General features: G+C 44.6%; 1 protein-coding gene and 1 long non-coding RNA gene across 7 annotated transcripts in view; one reads left to right on the top strand and one right to left on the bottom strand.

The window, feature by feature from the left end:
• Nucleotides 1–24,232, top strand: part of LOC119168181 (uncharacterized) — a 411,631-nt gene that overhangs the window by 265,910 nt on the left and 121,489 nt on the right. For all 4 annotated transcript variants that reach the window (XM_037419584.2, XM_075882494.1, XM_075882493.1 and 1 more), the window contains one exon: nucleotides 16,651–16,971. In XM_037419584.2, coding sequence (XP_037275481.2) covers nucleotides 16,651–16,971 — 321 coding nt within the window. The remainder of the gene's footprint in view (nucleotides 1–16,650; nucleotides 16,972–24,232) is intronic.
• LOC119166775 (uncharacterized) overlaps nucleotides 1–24,232 on the bottom strand; it is a 110,699-nt gene that overhangs the window by 47,106 nt on the left and 39,361 nt on the right. The window lies entirely within an intron of this gene.

Genomic DNA, 24,232 nt, shown 5'->3' with positions numbered 1-24,232 from the left:
GAAAAGGATAATGATCAGTAATGTCACTGTCGAGAACTTTCACGTGCGGAGATATTAGCGAGTTAGAAAAAGCATGATCTATCAGGGTCCTAGCACCGCTGGGAACTTGCCTTGTAGGGACATCATTTAAGGACTCAAATCCATAGCTTTGCAGTAGACTAGTGTAACTAATAACAACAGGTGAAGTGTAATCGAGTAAGTTAATGCTGATGTCACCCATTAAAATGGCAGTTTTATGCTCAAGAGAAATGATATGTAGGACATTTTCAAGATTAGAAAAAAAATCTTCGACTGAGGATGAGGGATATCGGTAAATGCAGCCAAGTATGAAATCTCTCTGATCGCAAGATGGAGAGCAATTAGTGACTTTAATCCAAACTGATTTGCAATTAGTTACAGGCAAGTGCAAATGATGTTTTCACCTATAAGAAAGACCAGGAGATATAAAAATGGCCACGCCACCATGACTGCTAGTTATTCTGTTACAGTATTCTAAGTTATAATTTGGGAAGCAATAGAGATTTCTGTCAGCAACTGATAACCATGTTTCTGTTATGGTAATAAGTGAAAAAGAGTTACTCTATGAAGAAAGTAGATCATGGATTTCATCGAAGTGTTTACGCAGGCTCCTAGCATTGAAATGAATGATAGAAATATATTTACTTATGAATGAGTTAACATGGTCTGGTTCTATAAGAGCATCCATGTTGATGCGAGACAAAAATGATGCAATGATCACATTGTGCAAGGCTTAGTCTATTTTTGTCAAATCGAAGTCATCGCGAATGCGCAGGACTCTGCTATTAGTAGTCTTTCTAGCTTTAATTTGACAGTTACCTGTCCAGAGAAACATCCAGCTCTTTTCCTTTTTTAGTGTTAAGGCTTTGGAAAAGAGGACCTTATTGCTTGGAATCAAATGATCATTGATAAAGACAGGGGCGTTAGTACCACCAGTGATACCAAGATCACTAACACAGAGCTTCGTCTTACGTGCTTTACTGATGTAGTCAGATTTCTTAGTCCGAGAGCAGAAGCGCACAATAATGTTTATTTTATCTTTAGACCGCGTTGGCACGAGATGCACAATGTCGAGATCAGCAGGCAATATGGGACATCCAGCCTTCTCCCCTATCATTTCTACGATTGCACTGCAGCCTCCCCCCTGAGAGCAGGGAACGCCTTTGATCTCCACATTGCTCATGCGCGAGTATTGCTCCAGTTTTTCAACCTTGCTGCTGAGGGAGTCATTATGGGTTTTTAGCTGTTTATTCTCATTTACTAATGTGACATTTTGGTTATATAGGTCCTGGACAAGTTCGTTCAAGTGCTCTGCCCTCAATTGTAGGGATACAACTTCTTTTTTTAGTTCAGCAACATCTATGCCCGATTCTAGCAGCTTGAGTAAGAACCTTTCAAAGACCTTTTCAGATGTGTCCTTAACCAAGCTGTTAATTTTAGCCTCAAGGTCTCCAATTTTTTTTTTTGAGAGTTCAGCGTTACTTGGCATGGTAAATACTTTTGATAAAAAAAATAATTGCAGACACAGAAAAATAAAATGCAAATCAGAACGCAATTTTTGGCAGCAGCGGCAGTTGAAAAAATATAGAAACTATACAGAAAAGAGCTTGAAAAAATACCTGCAAGAACAGGGAACTCTGCTTAATTTGTAGCTCGTGCAATGCCACTGCTGCCAGTGAAGAGCCGGTGCTGGTGCTGGCAAATATATAGGGCTTGCTCTCAGGGCAACGACCTCCAGTGGCGAAATCGTCGAATGCTAGCAGCGGGCCACAATGTGACCGCGCAGTCGTAGCTTCACAACGTGTGGATAACCCAGCACCTTCCAAGGGCAATGCGATGATGAAGCACCACGAAGATAACCGCCGATGAAGCAGCCGGGACGGGCAAAGAAACGGGTGGTCAGGATAACTGCAAGAACAGGGCACTCTGCTTAATTTGTAGCTCGTGCAATGCCACTGCTGCCAGCGAAGAGCCGGTGCTGGTGCTGGCAAATACATAGGGCTTGCTCTCAGGGCAGCGACCTCCAGCGGCGAAATCAACAAATGCTAGCAGCAGGCCACAAAGTGACCCCGCAGTTGCAGCTTCACCACATGTGGATGATCCAGCACGTTCCAAGGGCAATGCGACAATGAAGTACCACGAAGTTAACCGCCAATGAAGCAGGCGGGACGGGCAAAGAAACGGGTGTTCAGGATAACTGCAAGAACAGGGAACTCTGCTTAATTTGTAGCTCATGCAATGCCACTGCTGCCAGAGTTTTGTCCAGGGTTTCGCTTGACATCTTCACACAGCAATAACTTGCAAACAAAATAACAGTCATACACAATACTAAGACATGTTCATGGGCACGCCACAATCACAAATAAAATTTCATCTCCATTTGAAAGAGAAAAACTAACCTGTGCAGCAAAAAAGAAAGCGTTTCGTTATTGGCATCTTTCCAGCCACTTCGCCGTACCAACTGAAGGATGATCAACTGTGCAGCGTGTTTTTAAAAGGGTGATCCAACAACAACGTAGATTGTTTCGAAGGGGGCGTATCCAGCTTGTCTAAATTCTATGAGGGCAATGGGGAGAAGCGAGCAGTGCCAGGTGTAGTCGGTACAACTTCATTGCCGGTAGTGGAAGGTTCCAATTGGCCTGCGAGCATGAACATGGCCTGTACAGCAAAAAAGGAGCGTTTTGTTAGCAGCATCTTTCCATCCGCTTCTCCGTGCCCCATGTGACCCAAGTCAGCCCCAAAATAATACACTCTTGCGTCTATTCAGAAAGTGTTATATATGCCACGACGACTAAAGCTGCTCGATCTCCCCCTTTGGTGCGGCCCGCCCCTGGGTCCTCCTCACCTGTGAGAGCTCTAGTTTCCTTTCAACCTGCCACATCGGCTATGGCGCTAGCTTTCGGCGACTCAGGTGTTTCTACTAAAGCTCCCTTCAGTTACAGAGAGGTACCTGTGCTGGTGGTTTGTGGTCAGTGCTTTCTCATGCTCCCATGAATAGGCTGCATCACTTTAGCTGCATTAGCAGCTGATGACCGGGTGACACACATGAACACAAGGAATAGCACGAACACAGAAAAGAAGACTATCCCGGCTGTAGCAGTTTAAAGCCTACTCGATGTCACTGCTCGTTGAAGGACTCCAGATGGCAAAAATATCCTAAGCCCTGCACTTAATTTTGTGTGGCTCATACTCATATCGTGGTTCTGGCACTTAAAACCTACACATATTATTAAGAATAGTCCGCCTCGATAGAATAGTGGTTAGGGGGCACGGCTGCTGGTCACAAGTTTGATACCGGTGGCTGCGGTCATATTTTGATGGAGGTGAAATGGTGGAGGCCCGTGTTTTGTGCGACGTCATTGCACGTCAAAGAAACACAGGTGGTTGAAATTTCTGGAGCCCTCCATGGCGGGGTCCCTCATAATGATATTGTGGTTTTGGGACGTAATACCCCAAGTATTATTATTGCTATAATATTAACAATCAAGGTTTGTATGCTATCTATATTGTTGATTCGCTGTGATTGAGACTCATCATCAGCCTGACTACGTCCACTGCAGGACAAAGGCCTCTCTCATGTTCCTCCAGTCAACTCAGTCCTGTGCTTGCTACTGCCCATTTATACCCGCAAACTTCTTAATCTCTTCTGCCCCCACCTAATCTTCTGTCTCCCACTAACCCGCTTGCCTTCTCTGGGAATCCAGCTAGTTACCCTTAATGACCAGCGGTTATCCTGTCTACACGCTACATGCCCAGCCCATGTCCATTTCCTCTTCTTGATTTCAACTATGATATTCTTAACCCCCGTTTGTTCCCAAATCACTCTGCTCTCTTCTTGTCTCTTAAGGTTACACCTACATTTTTTTTCTATTGCTCGCTGCGTCGTCCTCGATTTAAGCTGAACCCTCTTAGTAAGTCTCCAGGTTTCTGCTCCATAGCTAACTACCGGCAAGATGCAGCTGTTATATACCTTCCTCTTGAGGGATCGTGGCAATCTACCTGTCATGATTTGAGAGCGCTTGCCAAACGTGTTTCACTCCATTTTTATTCTTCTAGTTACTTCAATATCGTGGTTTGGCTCTGTGGTTATTACCTGCCCTAAGTAGACATAACTGTTGTACATAACTTTCGTTTTCTGCAGATTCATTTTAGGACCCACCTTCCTGCTCTCCTTGTCTAACTCCGTAATAATGAGTTGCAATTCGTTCCCTGAGTTACTCAGCAATGCAATGTCATAGGTGAAGCGCAGGTTACTAAGGTACTCTTCATTAACTCTTATCTCTAACTGTTGCCATTCTAGGCCTCTGAAAACCTCCTGCAAGCACGCGGTAAATAGCATTGGGGAGATTGTAACCCCCTGCATTACAACCTTCTTGATTGGTATTCTGTTGCTTTCTTTATGAAGCATTATGACAGCAGTTGACCCCTGTAAATTTCTTCCAGGACATTTATATATTCTTCATTGATGCCCTGATTCCTCAGTGTCTGCATGATTGCTGATATTTCTAATTAATCAAATGCCTTCTCGTAATTTATGAAGGCTATGTATAGTGGTTGGCTATATTCTGAGAATTTCTCTAGTACCTGATTGGTAGTATTGTCACCGGGTCGTGATGTGGCCGAAGACAGGAGACTTTGTGTTGGAATTTAACTGTTTATTTGGGCGAACCTGTGCCCGGTAAACGGAAAGTCCGATTACAGTAGCAGTCTTGGACTGATAGTGGCGAACGGAGCGTCGGCCGTCGACCAACTACTGACAAGCGGCGAAGTGCGTCGGCATTTATACTCTTGCCATCGAATGTTCTAGCGTTATCACTGGCAATGGCGCAGATTCCAGAATAATCTATACAGTTCGCAGAGTGGGTGTGATCTTATCGAAATGATCTACTAAAGTCCGGAAGCTTCTCGAAAACTGCACGAGCGTTTTACGCTGAGAATTGTGTAGTATTTTGGAGTGATAACAAAACTTGAGAAATAGAACGTGGCAGTATGAATGTGGTAGATTGTTAAGTAGCCTGTTCGAAATCGTGCTTGTTCCTTTGGTTGATGGGATTCTAATGTTTTCTTTACTCTGTTAGCAATTAGTTTTGTAAATAGCTTGTATACTACAGAGAGCAAGCTGATTGGCCTGTAATTCTTCAAGTCATTGTCATCTCCCTTCTTATGTATTAGGATAATATTAGCATTCTTCCAAAACTCTGGTACTCTTCCCGTCAGGAGACACCTCGTAAACAGGGTGGCTAGTTTTTCAAACACAATCTGTCCTCCATCTTTCAGTAGATCTGATGTTACCTGGTCCTCGCCAGCAGCTTTACCTCTTTGGATGCTCTCCAAGGCTTTTCTGACTTCTTCTATCATCACTGGTGGGTTGGCGTCTGGGTTACTGCTAGTTCTTATAGTATTCAGGTCGGGGTTGTCCCGGGGACTGTACAGGTCTCTGTAAAACTCCTCCGCTATTTCAAATATCTATATTTATTTATTTATTTATTTATTTGTTTAGCAATACTGCTAGCCCCAACGTGGGGCCATAGCAGAGTGGGTGTACATAGTACAACAAAATCAACAGTACAATACTGCAGTCAACACAGAACAAAGCACTTCAAACAACATAAAAAATGTTTAGCTAGTCAAATATAAATTTTTCAAATGTCTCGATACTGGCTGTTTCAATAATTTTGCTGTCAAGCTCATTCCATTCTTTAGCAGCGCGCGGAAAAAAGGAATACTTGAAAGTATTATTATTGGGCTGGAAAGGAACGACAGTGTGTTTGTGACGTTGTCTGGTAGAGTAACCGGAAGAGAACTTTAAGTATTCACCTGTGGTACTATTTATTCAACCATTAACTATCTTAAAGAAGAACAACAAACGGGAAATTCTATTTCGTTCTGAAGTCCGTTTGAATCCCGCTTTGGCAACTAATTCAGAGACTGACGTTGGGCCGTATTTCTTGAAAATAAATCGGACAGCCTTGTTTTGGATTCTATTTAGTTTATGGATATTGACATTAGTGTAAGGATCCCAGATAATGTTTCCATAATCAAAAATGGGTTGGATAAGAGATTTGTACGCCAGAATTTTAGTGTCGTATGATGAATAGCAAAGAGAACGTCTCAAAAAATGTAATTTCATCATTGCATTATTAGATATGTAGTTGATATGTCGATCCCAGTGGAGGTTGCTGCATATATGCAAGCCTAGATACTTGTACTCTGTTACTCAATTTAAGATATTTCCATCAGCTGTGTAATTGTAAACAAGGGGACACTTCTTATTTGTTATCGACATGGCCACACTTTTTTGATAGTTTACACACATTTGCCAAGAATTACACCACTTCACGAGTTTCTCAGTTTCTGTGTTAAGTTTTACTTGGTCTTCAACTGTGTGGATAAGAGAATACAACGCACAATCATCAGCATATAATCGTATCTTAACACTGCAATTATCAACAATATCATTAATGAACACCAAAAACAACAACGGGCCGAGCACAGAGCCCTGGGGAACCCCTGAGCCAACAGGTAACATGTTTGAGGGAGTGTCTTTAAAAACAACGTACTGCTGCCAGGATGTTAGATACGGTTTAATCCAGCTACACAGTTTCCTGTTTTTTAGTAATGTGTTCAGTTTAATGAGCAATTTAGAATGGGAAATCTTGTCAAATGCTTTAGCAAAATCTAAAAAAATTACGTCTATCTGTTTTCTCTCATTAATAGCTGCGGCGAAGTCATGTGTCATTTCAACCAGTTGAGTTACAGTAGAAAAGCCGTGACGGAACCCATGTTGCATTGGTGTTAATATTGAGTAATTTTCCAAGAAGAGCGTAATATGCTTATGAATAAGATGCTCGAGAATTTTACAATACGTGCATGTTAAAGCTATAGGTCGATAGTTAGAAATAAGCTGCTTATCGCCATTTTTAAACAGTGGTTTTATCTTGGAAATTCTCCAGTCATCAGGCACAGTATCCGTCAAAAGGGATGTACGGTAAATATTTAACAAAAATTTAGATGACCACTCAGCGTATCGTTTAAGGAATGCATTAGGTATACTATCGGGTCCATACGACTTTTTCACATCTAAATTAAGCAAGAGGTTAAATATTCCACTTTCTGTTATTTTCAAATCTTCAATCGGAGGCAATGTCTGGAACTTGTCAAATAAGGGTATGCTACCATCATCTTTGGAAAAAATGGATTCAAAGTGGGTGTTGAACGCATCAGAAATCTTAGCAGCATCGGATGTGAAATCATTGCCTATGTTAAATGTATTAGTACTTGAGGTCTTCGGTATGATGGTCCTCCAAAACTTAGCTGGTGCCTCCTTTACCAGCGTGCCTAAACAGACGTTATAGATGTTGAAACGTTCCTGCTTCATCTTTTTCTTAAGTTACAAGAGAACATCGCCACTTCAGCGATACGTTTTTGACTACTATTCTTCTTAATTTGTTTCCTGGCACGGTTTAGTTTTCTTTTAATGTGAATGCTATCACGCGTTATCCAAGGATTCGCAGAATTGATTTTTTGATAGTTAACTGATACAAAGAGCTGAATGCAGGCGGGAATTGTATTTTTGAAATTCAGCCATAATGAATTGACGTCATACACTTCAGTGATCATACTACTGCAAAGTTCATCGTAGGCTATTTCCAGTCTGTCTAATATCGACGTATCATCAGCAGCTGAGAAGTCTGGAAAATGAGATACGTTAACGATGGGTTTCTGCAGTAATGAAGAGAACTCTATTAAAACACATTTATGGTCGGAAATTCCCTCAACTATTTCACATTTAAAATCGCCACGAATACTTGAACTAACAAAAACAAGGTCAAGCACAGATTTACTAGTTCCGTGAACACGTGTGAAGTCTTTAACTAGTTGGGTTAAACCAAATTGAAATGCAATATCAATTAATGCTTCATTATTATTTGCATCGCTTCTGTCAGCCGAAGAGTGTTCTAGTTAATGCCGGGGAGGTTAAAATCACCACACAGAATAAATTTATTGTTATCAGTTGTATTGCAATCAATGTACTTTCTAAGATTCTCTAGTACTTCTAAATCACTCGCTGGTGGTCGGTATACAACACCAACGATCACATTTTGGCCCTCATGCAACAGCTTACAGAAGAGTGCTTCAACGTCTACAGCATCAGACATTCTGGCCACGTTCAAATTTTTCTTGAAGAGAAGGGCAACTCCCCCACCACGAGAGTTGCGGTCACGACAATTAACATAAAAATTTGGGGGAGTGAATTCGTTATCATAAACACCACTGTGCAACCAGGTTTCAGTAAGCGCGATAATATCAGGCTCATGAATTGCCACCAAGTGTTCAAGATCAAAACCCTTATTCACTATGCTTCGACAGTTCACATTAAGCAGCTTTAAGGAATTGCAACCGGTTGTTCCTCATGTATGATGGCGTTTAGGAACATGAACAATAGAACCGCTGGTTTCGTCCCACATGTAAAGAACATCCTTAATGGACACTTTGTCGAAGATAAGCCTCACTCGCTGTTTATTTTTTCTTTATTCTGCGGTGCAGTCCCACAACTTTGATCTAATATCTCTCACTTTCTGAGAAAAGTCTTCTGTGACGTAGTAGTTTGATCCCTTGAGCTTAGCGCAGTTCTTTAGAATTGCAAGTTTTTCACGGAAGTCAAGTAATTTCACGATGACAGGCCGCGTTTTATCAGGCCGTTTACTACCAAGTCTGTGACATCTTTCTATTCCCGATAGAGTAAGGCCGAGCTGGTCGAGCAAAAAAGTTTGAGTTACGCTCTCCCGTAATGATGCAGGAGTTTCGCTAGCGAGTTCTTCAAGACCATGAATAATAATGTTGTTACGACGACCGCGATTTTCTAGATCATCAATTTTATCCACCATAGCAACAACAATTTTTTGCAGATTGCTAACTTCGGATCCAACGGCTTCCAGTTTGCCTTGCGTCAAGGATAAATTGGCAAGAGCAGATTCCAACGAATCAAGCCTACCCTTACATTCGGTTAGTGTGTCAGATAATGTATTCTGCGTAGCACTAAAGTCATTCATGCGCTTGATAATTGCTTTCTGGCCTGTTAGAACATTGAGTATCAGGTCGCGATCACTTAAACCGGAGAGCGATGCTTTGAACTCGGTTACCCCTTCATCGCTATCAGAATCAGGCCCCGGATTTTGCTCGACATCCCCACATTGTACAATCAAGTCAACAAAAGCGCACAGAATGGAACAAACATCATTTAGCACATGAGGGCAAGGTAGCAGCACTAAGCAAACATTATTACTACGAACACACTTGGCATTGGGTAGATAACTAACCTGCACAAGAAGACGTGCTCATTCAGCATTGCTGTCAACGTGCTGCCACATTGCCCATTGGTGGGTTAGTCCATATTAGTAGTTATTATTAGTAGTTATATATAATTAGTTATATTTAGTAGTTATATATATATTAGTAGTTATTTTGCCTCCTGTGTTCCTTAGTGCATACATCCGATTTTTGCCTGTCCCTAGTTTCCTCTTCACTGCTTTGACGCCTCCTCCGTTTTTCAGAGCGTGTTCAATTCTCTCCATGTTATACCTTCTTACATCGGATGCCTTACACTTGTTATTCAACTTTGAAAGCTCTGTTGAACTGGCAGAGCTTTTTTTGTCTGTTGTACTTGAGACTTTCATGCTTCGATGCTTTTTAATGAGGTTCTTTGTCTCCTGGGACAGCTTGCCAGTATCCTGCTAAGTATCATATGTCCAACTTCCACTGCACACTCTTTAATGATACTCGTCAGATTATTATTCATTGTGTCAACACTAAGGTTGGTTTCCTCTATAACAGCCAAGTACCTGTTCTGAAGTGAGACTCTGAATTCCTCTAATTTCCCTCTCAGTGCTAGCTCATTGATTGGCTTCTTGCGTATCAGTTTCTGTCGTTCCTTCTTCAAGTCTAGGTGAATTCGAGAGCATGTCATTCTATGGTCACTGCATTGTACCTTTCGAAGTACTTCTACATTCCACATGATGCCTGGGTGTGCACTCATTATAAAGTCTATTTCGTTCTTATTTTCGCCATAAGGGCTCCTCCATGTCCACTTACGGTTTCCTCGTTTTCGGTAGAAGGTATTCAAAATCCGTAAATATTGCGTTCTGCGAATTCTACTAGTAGCCCTCCTGGCATTTCTAGTACCGATGGCATAACCTCCTACTGCCTTGTCTCCAGCCTGCTTCTCCCCTACCTTTGCATTAAGGTCTCCCATCAGTATAGTATACTGTGTTTTTACCTTACTCATTGCCGATTCCACGTCTTCATAGAAGCTTTCAACTGAAGCGTCATAACGGCTGGATGTAGGCGCATAAGCCTGTACCACTTTCATCTTGTATCTTTTATTCAGTTTAATTACGATACCTACCACATTTTCATTAATGCTATAGTATTCATTCCTCTATGTTGCCAGCTATGTTTCTGTGAATTAGGAACCCCACTCCCAGTTCTTTTCTGTCAGCTAAGCCCTTATAGCAAAGGACGTGCCCATTCTGTAGCACCGTATAGACCTCATCTGTCCTCCTAACTTCACTGAGCCCTTTTATATCCCATTTACAACCCTCTAGCTCCTCGAATAGTACAGCTGGACTTGCCTCACTAGATAAGGTTCTAGTGTTAAACGTTGCCAAGTTCAGGTTCCAATGGCGACCTGTCAGGATCCAGAGATTCTTAGCACCGTCTGCTGCATTGCAGATCTGACTGCCACCGTGTTCAGTTGCTTCGCAGCTGACTGAGGGCCGTGAGTTTATTGATGTATGCGTGTGGGAGGTAGTGGCCAGATACTGCACCAGGGTGGCCAATTAATCGTTCTCTGGTGAGGGAGTGTGTTACTGGCGGTGGTCACTGGTGAGGCCGCACCCCAGGCCTCTTTATGCAGTTCCATCGCCACGCGGATTTTTTTTTTTTATCCGATTGCGAACTGCACAGCACCAAGATTCGAACCACGGACCTTTTGCATGCGGGGCAAATGCTGTAACCACTACACCATCACTGCTTATAATGACGTTTATGATCTAATTCAAGCCTAGTGAAATTCCAATTTACCCCGGAACACTAAGGATAGCGGGCTACATATGTAGATATCGAGGTATTTTGGGGACATGGGCATGCTGGCAAAATTATCGTTGGAGTAGGTCCAATATATTGTTAGTATTAAGAAAGTGCATTTATGTTTCAGTTTCCCTGCAAAAATAAAGAAGAACTCCACATATGTATTGGATGTGCAGCCTTAGACCGGTTTTTTGCATGAAGTGGAACAATGTCTAATATGCTTACGGTAATATGTCATTGCCACTTATGTACTATAAACTAGCCCAACAATTATTTTTTGGTGGTAGATGGTTCTCCGCACATGCACTCTGTTAGAAGAATGCAGCGAGTTTGGCTGTTTGATTGCAACGAATCCTTTACTGTGAGGTGTCACAAATTCGCGGAGTACTAAAAAACTTCGAGCAAACAAGTCACAAAATGCGTGCCGCCTTTATTTGTGGCTGCCAAGTACTCGCGAGGACGGTAGCTTTCAGCACAAAAATCTAGTGCCATCTCATCGTAGAACCAATTGTTTTGTAGCTCAAGGTGGAGAGTGCGAAGGGCATGCAATAACTCTTACTTCGTTGTTTCTCCCTGGGGTGATGTAAGTACTGCCTTAAATAATTTTGTTCATTTGATTTGTATGCACCGAAGAGGACAGAGGTTGCATACGACATGTTATATAGTTCTGAAGTATGCTTTTTTTTTCAAAGGTCATCGCATTTGTGACATATGGAGAATTCGTGAGATACATAAAAGTGTGCAATAAAGTTGCATTTTAGATATTTTAACTGCGAATTCAATGAAATGTTGCTATTTAAAGCTGGAAAATGAATGCAATTTTTTAAATTTTTTGGCAGTTTCACAATTCAGGCATTAAAGGATGAAGGAAGCACAAGATTCTCGTCTTGATATCACTCGTACAACTCAGCATTGCATTAATAATGCTAATTAGAGTAATTAATATGTATTGGCTCTCAATTAAGTGTTAACTAAGTAGCCAAGGTTTATGGGTATTTTATCATAAGGTGTACTGTGTAATTTATTTGTGCGTAGTTACGTGTTTATTTTCTTGACATATATGCATAGGTATAATCTGAATCGAAATTATCAGCAATTATTTTTTCTAAACAGTCTCACATAGGCATAATTTTAATATTACTGAAATGTTGCAAGATATCATCAACTGAGGGCTCTGTGGAAAAGTATTTTCCAAAAATGTCTTAGTTTGGTTTCTAGCCAGCTGTTAAGAACTCCACCCATTTGGCCAGGGATATAGACTCAGTAGCTTCTTGATAACAGCAGTCTGGAATAACAAATTGCATCGCATGCTGACCGATCGTCACAATGTAGGGAGGTTTAGTGAGATTACACCTTCGCGGCACAAGCAGGTGCAATTACCTCGCCAATGTGCAGCACCCTCACCTCCCGCCATGTCTGGTCAGTCAACTTTCGCTTTCGCGTGACCTGTTTTGTTCGGGAAATGACTCTGCAGGTGCACCAAAGGGGTAGATTGTGCAGCCGTGCCATTACTCACAAAAGATAGCCAATGAACTTCTTTTTATTTTCTTTTTATTGTGATAGAAATTGTATGAACACACTCGGGTGGACTTTGTCGTCGTCATCAGTGACCGCCGCCATTCATCGTATATATGTACGTTCAAACCTCGTTATAATGAAGTTGAAGGGGAGCAACAATTATTTCTTTATGTCCATTATTTCGTTATATCTATTATAACAGTTTGTGGCAATGTATGCTCAGATGGGCACACACCTATAAGAATGCAAAGAAGGAAACCGTCTCGCAGCCTGATGTACCGCTACCTGACCACGCGTGCAGTCGAACCTCATTAATTCGAACATGCTTGATTCGAACTCACGCTGAAATCCCGCCAAAACTGTGTATTTAAATGGGCGAAAATTCTCAGTAATTCGAACGTGCAAGCACTTGGGACAATTAATTCGAACACACCGCGCTCCAAAAATGCTCTCAGCACCATGCCCAATCTCGCGGCGGCATCTCTTAACGCTTCGTGCGATGAAGGAAAAGAAGAAAAAGAAAAAAAACTGTGGTGGATTGTTTGCTCTCTCTCTCTCTCAAATGCCAACCTGCAACGTGCCTGTGCCACGTACGCTTCTCTGTTTTCTGGCTCTGCACCATGGAGGAAGGAGTTTTTCTTTTCTTCATGCCCTGCACGTAGAGACCCTTTTCCTTTCAAGGTCACGCGTGTAGAGAGAGGAAAAAAAAAAAGAAAAACTGTTGTGGAGAGTTCTCCTTTCTCGGTGCAGAAGGTAACAGCAGAGACGCAGTCGTTGCCGTCGTAAAGGGAAATCACTTTGCACCGCGGCGCCGCTTCTCGGTCATGTGACCCGCTGAGCGCTTCCTCAATCTTCTACGCTGACTGTGTGAGGAGGAAGGCTCTCTTGGCCATGCGTGGCTGTAAGGTTGGCGTGGTAGTTTTGAAAGAGCCATGCCGAACGAGCGTCAAACTCCGCAGAAAACGATATAATTAACACACAGCGGTCGGTTTTTTAAAGACGATAGTCTTTCTTGGGGACCTTCCACGCAAAAATTTTGGTCTGTCTGTCTTTAAATTTGTCTGTTTGTCCCTCCTTAACGATACCCTAAACGGCACTAAAGTGGCCAAACGACAAACAGCCGACCCCATCTGTAGCGCCCACCAATATTGCTCAAGATTCAGCGTTCATACCTGTGGGATTGTCAATTAAGAACCAATTATTGCGCATGTCTGAGGCACCATAACAACATCAATATTCTGTATGTGTGTTTCTTACTAGAAAAGGCATACATTAGTAATTCTAAGGACCGTAGCATTTATCACGTTGTGCTGACCATGCAACGCTTGCACGAAAAGGCAATTGTTTCCAACGTTTTGCTAAAACGACACGGTGGTGGCACCTACCCGTCGCCATGCGTTCTACACCCTATCACCTTCGAAACGGGCTGTGTATTTGGAATTGCTGGTCCTGCATCGCCCGAAAGAGAGAAAAGAAAGAGTGCGAGGAGGACGCCAGTGTCAATGTCAGGATTGCTCGTGCGCGACTGGTGGTGCAGTGACAGCGACTCTAGCGTTGACGTGCTGGTGACGCTCGCGCTGGTGAGGCAGTGACCCTGACTAAACTTGCACACCTGCGCCTCATTTTCTGCCATGCTCCCAGCTCTTCCATTGTTCCTCTCCAACTAAGCAGCACAGCCCCCGCCATAATCCATGGTAACAAGGGAGGTGGCTGGGGATACACAATAGGGTAGCTAAGACTTCCGTTGGGTGCATGAGCTGCCCATTCAGACACCGCAGAAGCCTCGGAGAGGGCATTGTTAATTCTCCAAGATCCAAGATTGCCTGCTTTGTGGTCGTTTGAAGCAGACATGGGGCTAATTTTCGCTCAGCCGCCAATCTCCCGAAGACACGCCGACAGTGAGTCACGAAAACACAGAAGTGTTTATGGCTGTTCCATCGTGCGGAAGCACCCTCGCCCCTTCGGTGCGTTGGATAGATCACTACCATGTGGCAGGGGCGCGAGTGAGTGGATTTCGATAAGATGGCGATAGCACGGTGATGGTTTCAATGTGGGAAGAGGTTCCGACTGTCAACGTGAAGCGCCTCTGCCACACCTTCAGCACAGACAGCAGCAAGCAACTAATACGATGTGGATTGTCGTATTAAATGCCTTGCTGTAGCTGGCGAGCCACTTGTGCGCATCCGTCTGTGTAGAGGTTGACATGGAGGCACTTCACGTCGGATGGGCCAGCTGAACCGGCACCTATTTCGCACCTAAATGTGCGCGTGGCTGCCATGTCGTTCGGAACCACATCATTGACCGAAACACGCTTCTCGTTTAATGTGCTGGCATCTAATTCAGACATGAGTGCCTGGGCGTCTGCCTTGGCAGTCGGAATCGCATTTCTGCAAGAGCAGTCGGAACTGGTACAGTGTGTGACAAAAGCGCGATGCACATGACCGAATGTTAGATGGTAATTTTGAACTTTAATTCGCACATGAGCGTCGATATCTTACGTCGACTACGCCAGCAGTGCCGCGTATGAAGTAGTCGTTAATTGAATAAAAAAAAACAGTCACTCTTCTGCAACTCTTGCGGGTAGCACGGTTCAGCTCAGCTCTTACAGGCAGAAAGAAAGAGGTACGCTGAAAGGCAGAAAGAAAAAGGTAGAGAATAGAGTGTGATGGCAGGTTGTTGGTGCTACTGTACGATGGAACAGCCGGAATAACTCCGCACATTCCATCGCGGGCGCATGCGTGCGTCACCTGCACGTCACCTACAGAAAGTAACCAATAGCGCACGAGCAATCCTGACGCTGTCGCTGGCGTCCTCTTCGCACTCTTTCTTTTCCCCCTTTCGTTCGATGCGGGACCAGCAATTCCAAATACGCAGACTTTGTTTTCCAAGATAGGTGCCAGATAGCGCTCATGTCTCACCTGTAATGTGACCTAATGCGCTCGTTCGCCTCCAGTGCACACTCAAGGCACTCTAACGCAGCGTCTCCAGAATACCATTCACCGATTTTCTTGTGCAGAACATCAAATAGACGTTTTGTTCACTCTCTCCAGACGCAAGGCTATCGTCTTTCGGCAACATTTGCAGTGTAACATGCAGATACAGTTTCAATATTTTTTTATAGATTATAGATTGATAGACTAACTTAGTTTATTAATACATTTACCGGTCAATTTTACTTCGTTACAATGAGGTTTAAAATGCATAGTTCTCAATGGAGCTTTCAAGGGGAATCTCATTTACGTCAATATATCCACTATTTTGTTATATCCCGTTACGTTATAATGAGGTTTGAGTGTATATATATCTATATATATGAAAATGCAAAAAAAAGAAAAATAATTCAGAAAAATAAACTGGTGCACGGAATCAAACATATGACCTCATGCTTGTGATTGCGTGGCATTGGCCATTGAGCCACGAAAGAGCACCTCCTTTAACGTTAAAATGGCAAGCCATTTATATGTACCACTTACCGCTGCCGATGGCAATTTCGAGGAAACTATCATGTTTTCAGCATTACCAGTGAGATGGCGGAATGTGTGCATGTTGCAAGATCGTCACGTTGCAGTCACACATGCTTATGCGTTCATCTCCCACATGTGCTTCGCACTGGGGAAGGGGGGTGTAGATGCTTACGCATGTGCGCTTATCTCGCGGTCGGGATAATCATACGCCTTGGGCTCTCACCAGAATGATTCTGTTGTAGATACCAGGTGCACAAAGGCCACCACACTCACTACACAGTCTCCCTTTCCAAAAAGGGGCGCGCTTCTCAGATACAGCTAAGTAACAACTGAGACACTTATTCTCGTTCATCTGAACCTGTGAGTATGTTTCGTGCGTCATTCGTGCATGAGCAATGCGGAGCACGTTTTCATCTGCTTGCCATTCTTCACAAGCATTTCGTTTGTTGCTATCGCATTCATTGCTTCGCCTTTGTGGCAAAGCTGTGACTTTTTTTCAGATTGGATTGCTTTTGCTTAGTGGCTCTTCAAGGCTTCTATGTGCGGTGTTCACATGACGCAGGTGGACTGCTGGAGTTCTCTAGCCGCCACCATACACTGTGTGAGGAAGGCAGTTCGCGGGGTCCTCTGACGTCCCTGTCGCAGCCTTGCTTGAGCGCCGTGGGGCCGACGAGGATCCTGCCTTTTCTATTCCTGGGCTCCCAGAGGGATGCTCAAGACCCCGACCTGCTGGCGGCTCACAACATCTGCTACGAGCTGAACGTCAGCACGTCGTGTCCTAAGCCGGACTTCATCCCCGACGCGCACTTCTTGCGCATTCCCGTCAATGACAGCCACGCCGACAAGCTGCGGCCCCACTTCGCTCGAGCCTGCCGGTTTCTGGGTAAGTGTGCAGACTTCCCTGTACGTATTATCATGCGAGGGAGCAACGAAAGGGGTCGAGACGTAGCAAAGGGTTGTTTACTATCATTCTCAGCAGCCAAAAACTTCTCCTCAGCCTCGACTGCCACTAGTGTGTGGCATGGCTCCACGAAAAATAAAAAATGCTTCGGATCGATACCGTAGCTAGAAATAAAAATAAAAGCTGAGCTGAGAAAGTTAGTGACGTATTGAGCAGTAAAAGACAAAATTAAAAGAAACAACAAAAATAGACAGTGGGCTTGGCTGCAGGCACGTTGCCACAAAGATTGTAGCTTGTAGTCAGCGCGAATAGTATGATTTCATCCTGGTGACCTGAACCACACCAGACGAATGTAGTAGATGAGAGTGGCGCGATTTCTCCGCTGCCACAACTTCGTAGTTGACTTCACCAATGCGGTGTAGAATACGGTAGGGTCCGAAATATCGATACAATTTTTCGAGCAGCCGCGTTGTCGTATAGGCATCCAAATCTAGACTAGGTTACCTGTCTTGTAGGCTCTGTGATGGCTGTTGTATCGGCGAGCATCTTGGTCTTGACAAGACAAGTGCATTGGAATGCGAAATTTCGTGCTGCATCGGCTTGCTGAACGAAGACGTTTGTATCTGGAGAGATGGTGGCAGACGGAGTTGGCAGGAGCATTACGTTAACATCGTGGTGACATCGCGACTGTAAAGAAGTCTGAACGGTGCAGATCCGATGGTTCCCTGGAGAGCCGTGTTGTAGGCAATTGTTAAGTATGGGAGATTCGTCCCGATTTTCCTGATTTGAGGCTACATACGTTGAAAGCATATTTGCAATCATTTTGTTGAGGCGCTCAGTTAATCCTTTGGTCTGCAGGTGGTATGCTGGTGCTGTTCGATGTGTGGTGCCACTCAGCTACTAGATATATTACGGGGCAACTGTGCCGGGAAGGCTGTACCACAATCTGTGATGACAACAGCTGGAGCATCATGGCAGAGAACAATGTTTTTGGGAAAGAAGTTGGCCACATCGAAAACAGTAGCTCGCTGAATGGCTTCGATTTCACAGAATCGAGTCAAATAATCAGTAGCGACAACAATCCAGCGGTTGTTAGCTGTAGACTAGGGAAACGGTCCGGACAAATCGATGCCGACCTGTTCGAAAGGTGTGTGCGGAGGTCTCAGAGGCCAGAGGAGAACCGTTGGCTTTATAGAAAGAAATTTGGGGCGATAGCAAGCAGTACAAGTTTTGACGTGTTGTGTGACGTTTTTGCGAGTTTCTGTCAATAGTACTTATGTTTGATCTTCGCCAAAGTGCGTGTGAAGCCAAGCCAAGATGCCCAGACGATGGCTCGTCGTGGCATGCACGTAAAACCTCGTCGCGGAGAGGAACAGGAACTACTAGCAGGTAAAGGGTTTGCGCGGGATGAAATTTGTGCTTGTAGAGGACGTCGTCGCATAGACAGAAAGATGACAAGTCATGCACAAACTGACGGGGAGACCATGAGTGAGGTCTTTTGAGGTATTCGGTTAGTGGTTGCAGTTCTGGGTCTTGGCATTGCTGTTGGGCCACATTGGAAGAGGCTAGGGTGGAAAGGAAGCCGCAGTCTTCTTCAGAGTCCTTAGGAGCGGTCTCGACGAAGGCACGGGAACGGCAGTCGGCGTTGGCGTGTTTATGGCCAGACCGGTGCACGATTGTCAAATCAACTTCCTGCAGCCGAAGGTTCCATCTTGCAAGACGACCTGAAGGATTCTTGAGATTCGCCAGCCAGCAGGGAGAGTGGTGATCACTGACGATTCGAAAGGGCTGCCCGTACAAGTATGGCCGGAACTTTGTAATACCCCATACGATGGCCAGGCATTTTTTTTTTTTTCAGTTGTTGAATAGCTCTTCTCAGCAGAAGACAACGTGTGGCTAGCATAGATGATACAGTCAAACCCTGCTACAACGAAACTGACGGGGTGCAGAAAAAATTTGGTTAAAGTAAAAACGAAAATTATAGCTGATCTGAGCTAGCAAAACAAAACAACGTTTATTCTCAAAATTCAAAAAATGTCTGCTGCTTCCTATTTTTTACCAGCAGCGCCACGATGTGATTCTCACCCATACATAGCGAGGTCATGGTGGAAAGCACGCTGAAATAACGCCTAAAACCGCCTTCGCGAAACAAACCAAACAGTTGCATTCACACGTTAACACCAGCAGCTGTCCGTCAAAAGTATCCGACAACGCCAAGATAGAGGCAGGGTATCGTGGAGTGGTGACTTTTGCATTATTCTATGCCATTCTTATCATCCATCTCACAGCTAGCTGATTTTGTTGATATTGAGGACGAACAGCCACTCTGATTAGTTGCCACACTGGCCAAGCACGAACATAACAGAATTGGAAAAGGCATCGTTCCGCGGTTGCACCCAGCAGCTGTGTGAAATTCCTCCATGGCGTGAAGGAAACCTTGAACTGAGCGACTAAGCTTCAGCTTTGGACCATCTGTGGCTCAAAAGCAAGCCAGCGGCAAAATCAGGGCCATTGACAGTATTTAGAGCAGTCTCATTGCCATCGCTATCGAGCAATGGCGGCGCCCATGCTTGCTAAACAGGGACAGTTTCTGGTGGTGCCAACGCGTGTCTTATACTTTGTTGGCGCATTTTCAGGCCCTGAAAATGCATCGAAGTGGTAATGATTGGGTTTACTGCATAAAAATAAGTATCCGAGTGTGGAATTTAATCGTGAAATTTCGTTGAAGCGGGTCGATCGAAGAAAAAGTGTTTGTTGTGGCGACAATATTCATGCATTGACTCCTATAGACTGCTGTTGGGGAATCGTGAATCTTTCGTTGTAGCGGAGTTCGACTGTAACGCGTTCAACGTCACCTTGAAACTGCACGAGAATGGCTCCGAGTCCAAGGTTGCTAGCATCAGTGTGCATTTTTGTATCTGCTTCTGTGTCAAAATGACCAAGGATCGGCGGGTTTTGAAGATAAAGGTTCTGCGAGTTTAGCAAAATTTGGCACATGCGGTGGTAATATGCACAAACGCCTAGAAATCGGTGCACATCTCGCTTTGTCTTCGGCATTGGAAAGAGAGCAACTGCCGTGGCTTTTTCGGGGTCAGGACGCACACCTGTACTGCTCACGATATGGCTTAAGAATTTTCGCTGGTCATATTTGAAGTGACACTTTTCCAGCTTCAGGGGTAGACTGGTAGTTCGTATGGCCTGAAGTACAGCCTGAAGCTGCTCGAAGTGCTCTTCAAAGGTCGTGGAAAAAACAACTATGTTGCCTAAGTACACAAACACAGCTTTATGCCAGCTAACGCTGTGACCATCATTCGCTGGAACGTAGCTGGAGTGGAACGTAACCCAAAAGGGAGGACCTTAAATTCATGAAGGCCGCCAGGGGTTATAAAGGCCATTTTTTTCCCAGTCCCATTCGTCAACTTCGACCTGCCAGTACCCGTTACAAAGATCCATCAAAGAAAAGTAGAGGGCATGTCACAGGCGATCTTAAGAGTCATCGATACAGGGAAGGAGAAAAATGTCTTTCTTAGTAATGGAGTCCAACTTGCGGTAATCCACACAGAATTGGAGCGAGCCATCCTTCTTAACCAGTACAACCAGTGACGCCTACAGACTGCCGGAAGGTTGAATGACGTCATAAGCGAGCATGTCTTTTACTTGATGATTTTTACATTTCTTTTTACTTGAATAGCATCCTGTTCTTTCTGTGAAACACGGTAAGCGTGTTGACGCACCGGTTGGATGGTTGGCTCAGTGATGATTGTGTATTTGGTTAACGGATTGTGCTGGACCTTCGATGTAGTGGCAAAACAATCGCTAAAAGATGACAGCAAGCTGAGTAGTCTTTATCAATTTTGTTGCTCTATCTGTTGATTAATGTTGATGTGGTTGGTCACAGCTACATCGCAGCTTTTATCTGTAAATTGTGTCGTGATCAAAGCGTGGGTGCTCGATTTGTTGAAGGTATTTCAGTGCGCTGTGGTGGTGCGCCTCGCCAAATGCTTGTATTCAACACTGAAGTTGGTCACTAAGATCGTAGTTCACCCATTTCAGAGCTCTATTATACGTCGAACTATGGCGATCTCTCGACCCAGTAATAAGGCGACGTTACCTTTGGCAATGCCTGTGCATCCTTGTTCCTGTGGGCACTCAACAAGGATGAAGACGCTGCTACAAGGCGACAAGGTTTCGCAGTCATCGGCGATGCGTAATGGCACACACAGACGTTCGTCCGCGTCATCCGAATCTGTATGAACACAGTTAGCAAAGGTTGCGAACAAATCTCGCGGATTAATGACCGCTGCATACTCCTAAAAAAATTCATACCCAATATAACTCGTCAGGAACATTTGGGCAGCACAAAGAAAGATGCCGAAAAAGCCGTTGCACAAATTTCAAGTCTTGCAGTGCACCGGCTGATTGGTGACACGAGGTGTCCTTCAGCGGTGATCAGTTATGGGCGGTCCCATGTCGTCAGCACCTTGCGTAGCTCGATGGCCAATGCCGTACTTACCACAGACTAATCAGCTCCTGTATCGATGAGCGCAAAACTGGATGACAGTCAATGGACCTGTTATAGCAGCAGGAATTTTTTGAGCGATTACGGAAGAAGGCATCAGGGATAAGTCATTGGGGGGTGGCATCGGAGGATATTTTTCAGTTTGCGTGACAGCGGCTTCAACTCTGTAGGTCACCGTTCTCAGTTTCCCCGGCGTGGTAGCCACTGACACCAGTGAGCTAGAAGGCTCCTTGGAGGGGGTTTTGCGATATGTAACGTAATATGTAACCGCAAAAAAAATATTTTCATTAGGGCGCTCATTGTCATGGCAGTTAATCAGGTATTGCAAACAAAGTAGTCTATAGTGCCATGTATCTGCCTTTGGAACGTCGATATTTGAAAGTGATTATAAAACCTCAGCGTACTAGAAGATCCAGCTTTAGGGACAGTGTCAACGAACACGTAATATAACCCTAAAGCACTGTTCTATTTTTATTTTTTACAATATGTTCGTGTATGAGGAAGCTTTGTGGATTAGAGACTACTGAAAGTCAGCAGGAAAATAGGAAATGGGGCCATTGTATCGAACAACCCCATCTTTGTTCCGTGTCGATTCTTGAAGGTGTCAACCATATGCTGATACCTATAAAGATAGTGCGCGCACGACTGCACCCTGCTCGTTGAAAGTTCCTGCTGGAGACACTTGGCCCCCCTTTACTTCACTCGAAATGGCCAGTGCGTTTCGTGTACGCTTGAGGCGGGATCGTCAGCTGCCCTCATGACCACACATGGAGCATGCGACAACGCGCAAGGCTGTGCTTTTGCAACATGCACTTTTGCGTAACACGTTACAAGTGGTCGACTACTTGTTTGATTGATTGATATGTGGGGTTTAACGTCCCAAAACCACTATATGATTATGAGAGACGCCGTAGTGGAGGGCTCCGGAAATTTAGACCACCTGGGGTTCTTTAACGTGCACCCAAATCTGAGCACACGGGCCTACAACATTTCCGCCTCCATCGGAAATGCAGCCGCCGCAGCCGGGATTCGAACCCGCGCCCTGCGGGTCAGCAGCCGAGTACCTTAGCCACTAGACCACCGCGGCGGGGCGACTACTTGTTTATACCAAGTGCCTCAGCCATCAGTCTGATCAATATGATAGCCAAGCCTCTCAGAAATAAACTAAGGGGCGACATATATTGTAACGAATGTAGCAGTCTCACAACAAGGATGTTCTATTTACACTGTTTAATAAGGGGCAAACTTGTGCCCAAAGTGAACAACGCACAGCAATCAAGAAGATCCAAAGGTTGGTAGTTCTCGTGTGCCGCTGCCTAGAGCACCCTCGTTCTGTTCTTCATGCGCGTTGGCTGTTCGGTGGAGCCCTGTGCGCATAAAGGGCCGGCTCGTGCATTGCGGCTGGCTTCATCTCTCGTAGTTGTGCCATTAGCGTTGCTCTTCGTTAGCATTGTGCGGAGCAATAGCAATTTTCTGTGGCATTATCCCCCTCTCAAGAGGCATCGCTCTGACGCTTTTGATGATAATGTATGCAGCGTTTCCGTCGCTGAAGGTCTGAAAGAATGAAATGGTTGTACAGCAAGCAAGTGGGGTGGCTAGTCTTCGTATCGGTTGTAGTATGGTTTCATGTGCACAATGTGTACACGCTCAATGGGGCAGCGTCGTTTGGAATGCCCATGTTCTGTAGGCTTGACTTCACAAATGAGGTCACTGAGTCGCTTTACTACCTCATAAGGACCAAAATATCCACAAATGAGTTTTTCAGACAGGCCTCGTCATCGTACTGGGGTTCATATTCACACGTTGTCACTAACGTCATACCGTGTTTCACGTCTTCCTCGGTTGTAGCGGTCAGTATTGATTTGTTGTTGGCGACATATTCGAAACCTTGCTGATTGGCGGGCCTCTTCCGCTCTCTATATATAGTCATCAAGATCAGAAGGGTAGTCATCTTGGTCTATAGGTAACATAGCGCCCAGTGTTGTGATAACTATACTACCGTAAACTAGTTGAAATGGGGTAATCTTGGTAGTCTCTTGAACGGCGGTGTTATAGGGAAAGGTGAAGATATTCCAAAATATCTTCACTGAAAACCACACAGAAGTGCTTCAAAAAATTCATTTCACCCACCTAGGTAGCGAAACTTTTTCTGAAATTCTCCGTGTTCAACTTTCCCCCCTCCACTGGCTCCCCCTTTAAAAGCAAGCGCACAAAAATCAAAGGTTTGAAGGTCGTTTCGAGGCCCTTGATTGGCTGTGGCCGCCATGTTGCCTCAGCTCGCCTCGCCATTGGTCCGATGCTCGCGCCGGGAGATCGTCGTCTGCTGCTTGTGCGTTGCAAGGACATGGCTCTTGAAAATCACTACTTCGGGATGTGTTCATGGCTCGATGATCACTTAAGATATAACCACGCTTTAGTTAGGAGCAGTAAGCAGGCGCGCGATCAGGTTACTACGAGCGGGCGCGCAGTCTACAAGCGCGGTGCATCATCAAAGTCGTCTTTAGCCCTTACTTCGCCGACAGCGAGACTGCAGGCAGGAACGACGCGCTAGCACACTCGTGGTGATGTGCTTCTTTGCAAGCAACGAAGCTGTAAGCGGCGGCATGATCAGATTACTACGAGTGGCAGCACTAGATTACTTCGAGTGGCCGCAACGGATGCACGATCAGATTACTACGAGCGTGGCGCGTCATCGGAGCCTGCTTTAGCCCTAACATGGCTGAC

This window comes from Rhipicephalus microplus, unplaced genomic scaffold, assembly GCF_043290135.1.
Source record: "Rhipicephalus microplus isolate Deutch F79 unplaced genomic scaffold, USDA_Rmic scaffold_12, whole genome shotgun sequence".
In the NCBI taxonomy this organism is placed as follows: domain Eukaryota; kingdom Metazoa; phylum Arthropoda; class Arachnida; order Ixodida; family Ixodidae; genus Rhipicephalus; species Rhipicephalus microplus.
This window is presented reverse-complemented; position numbering and strand designations above follow the sequence as displayed.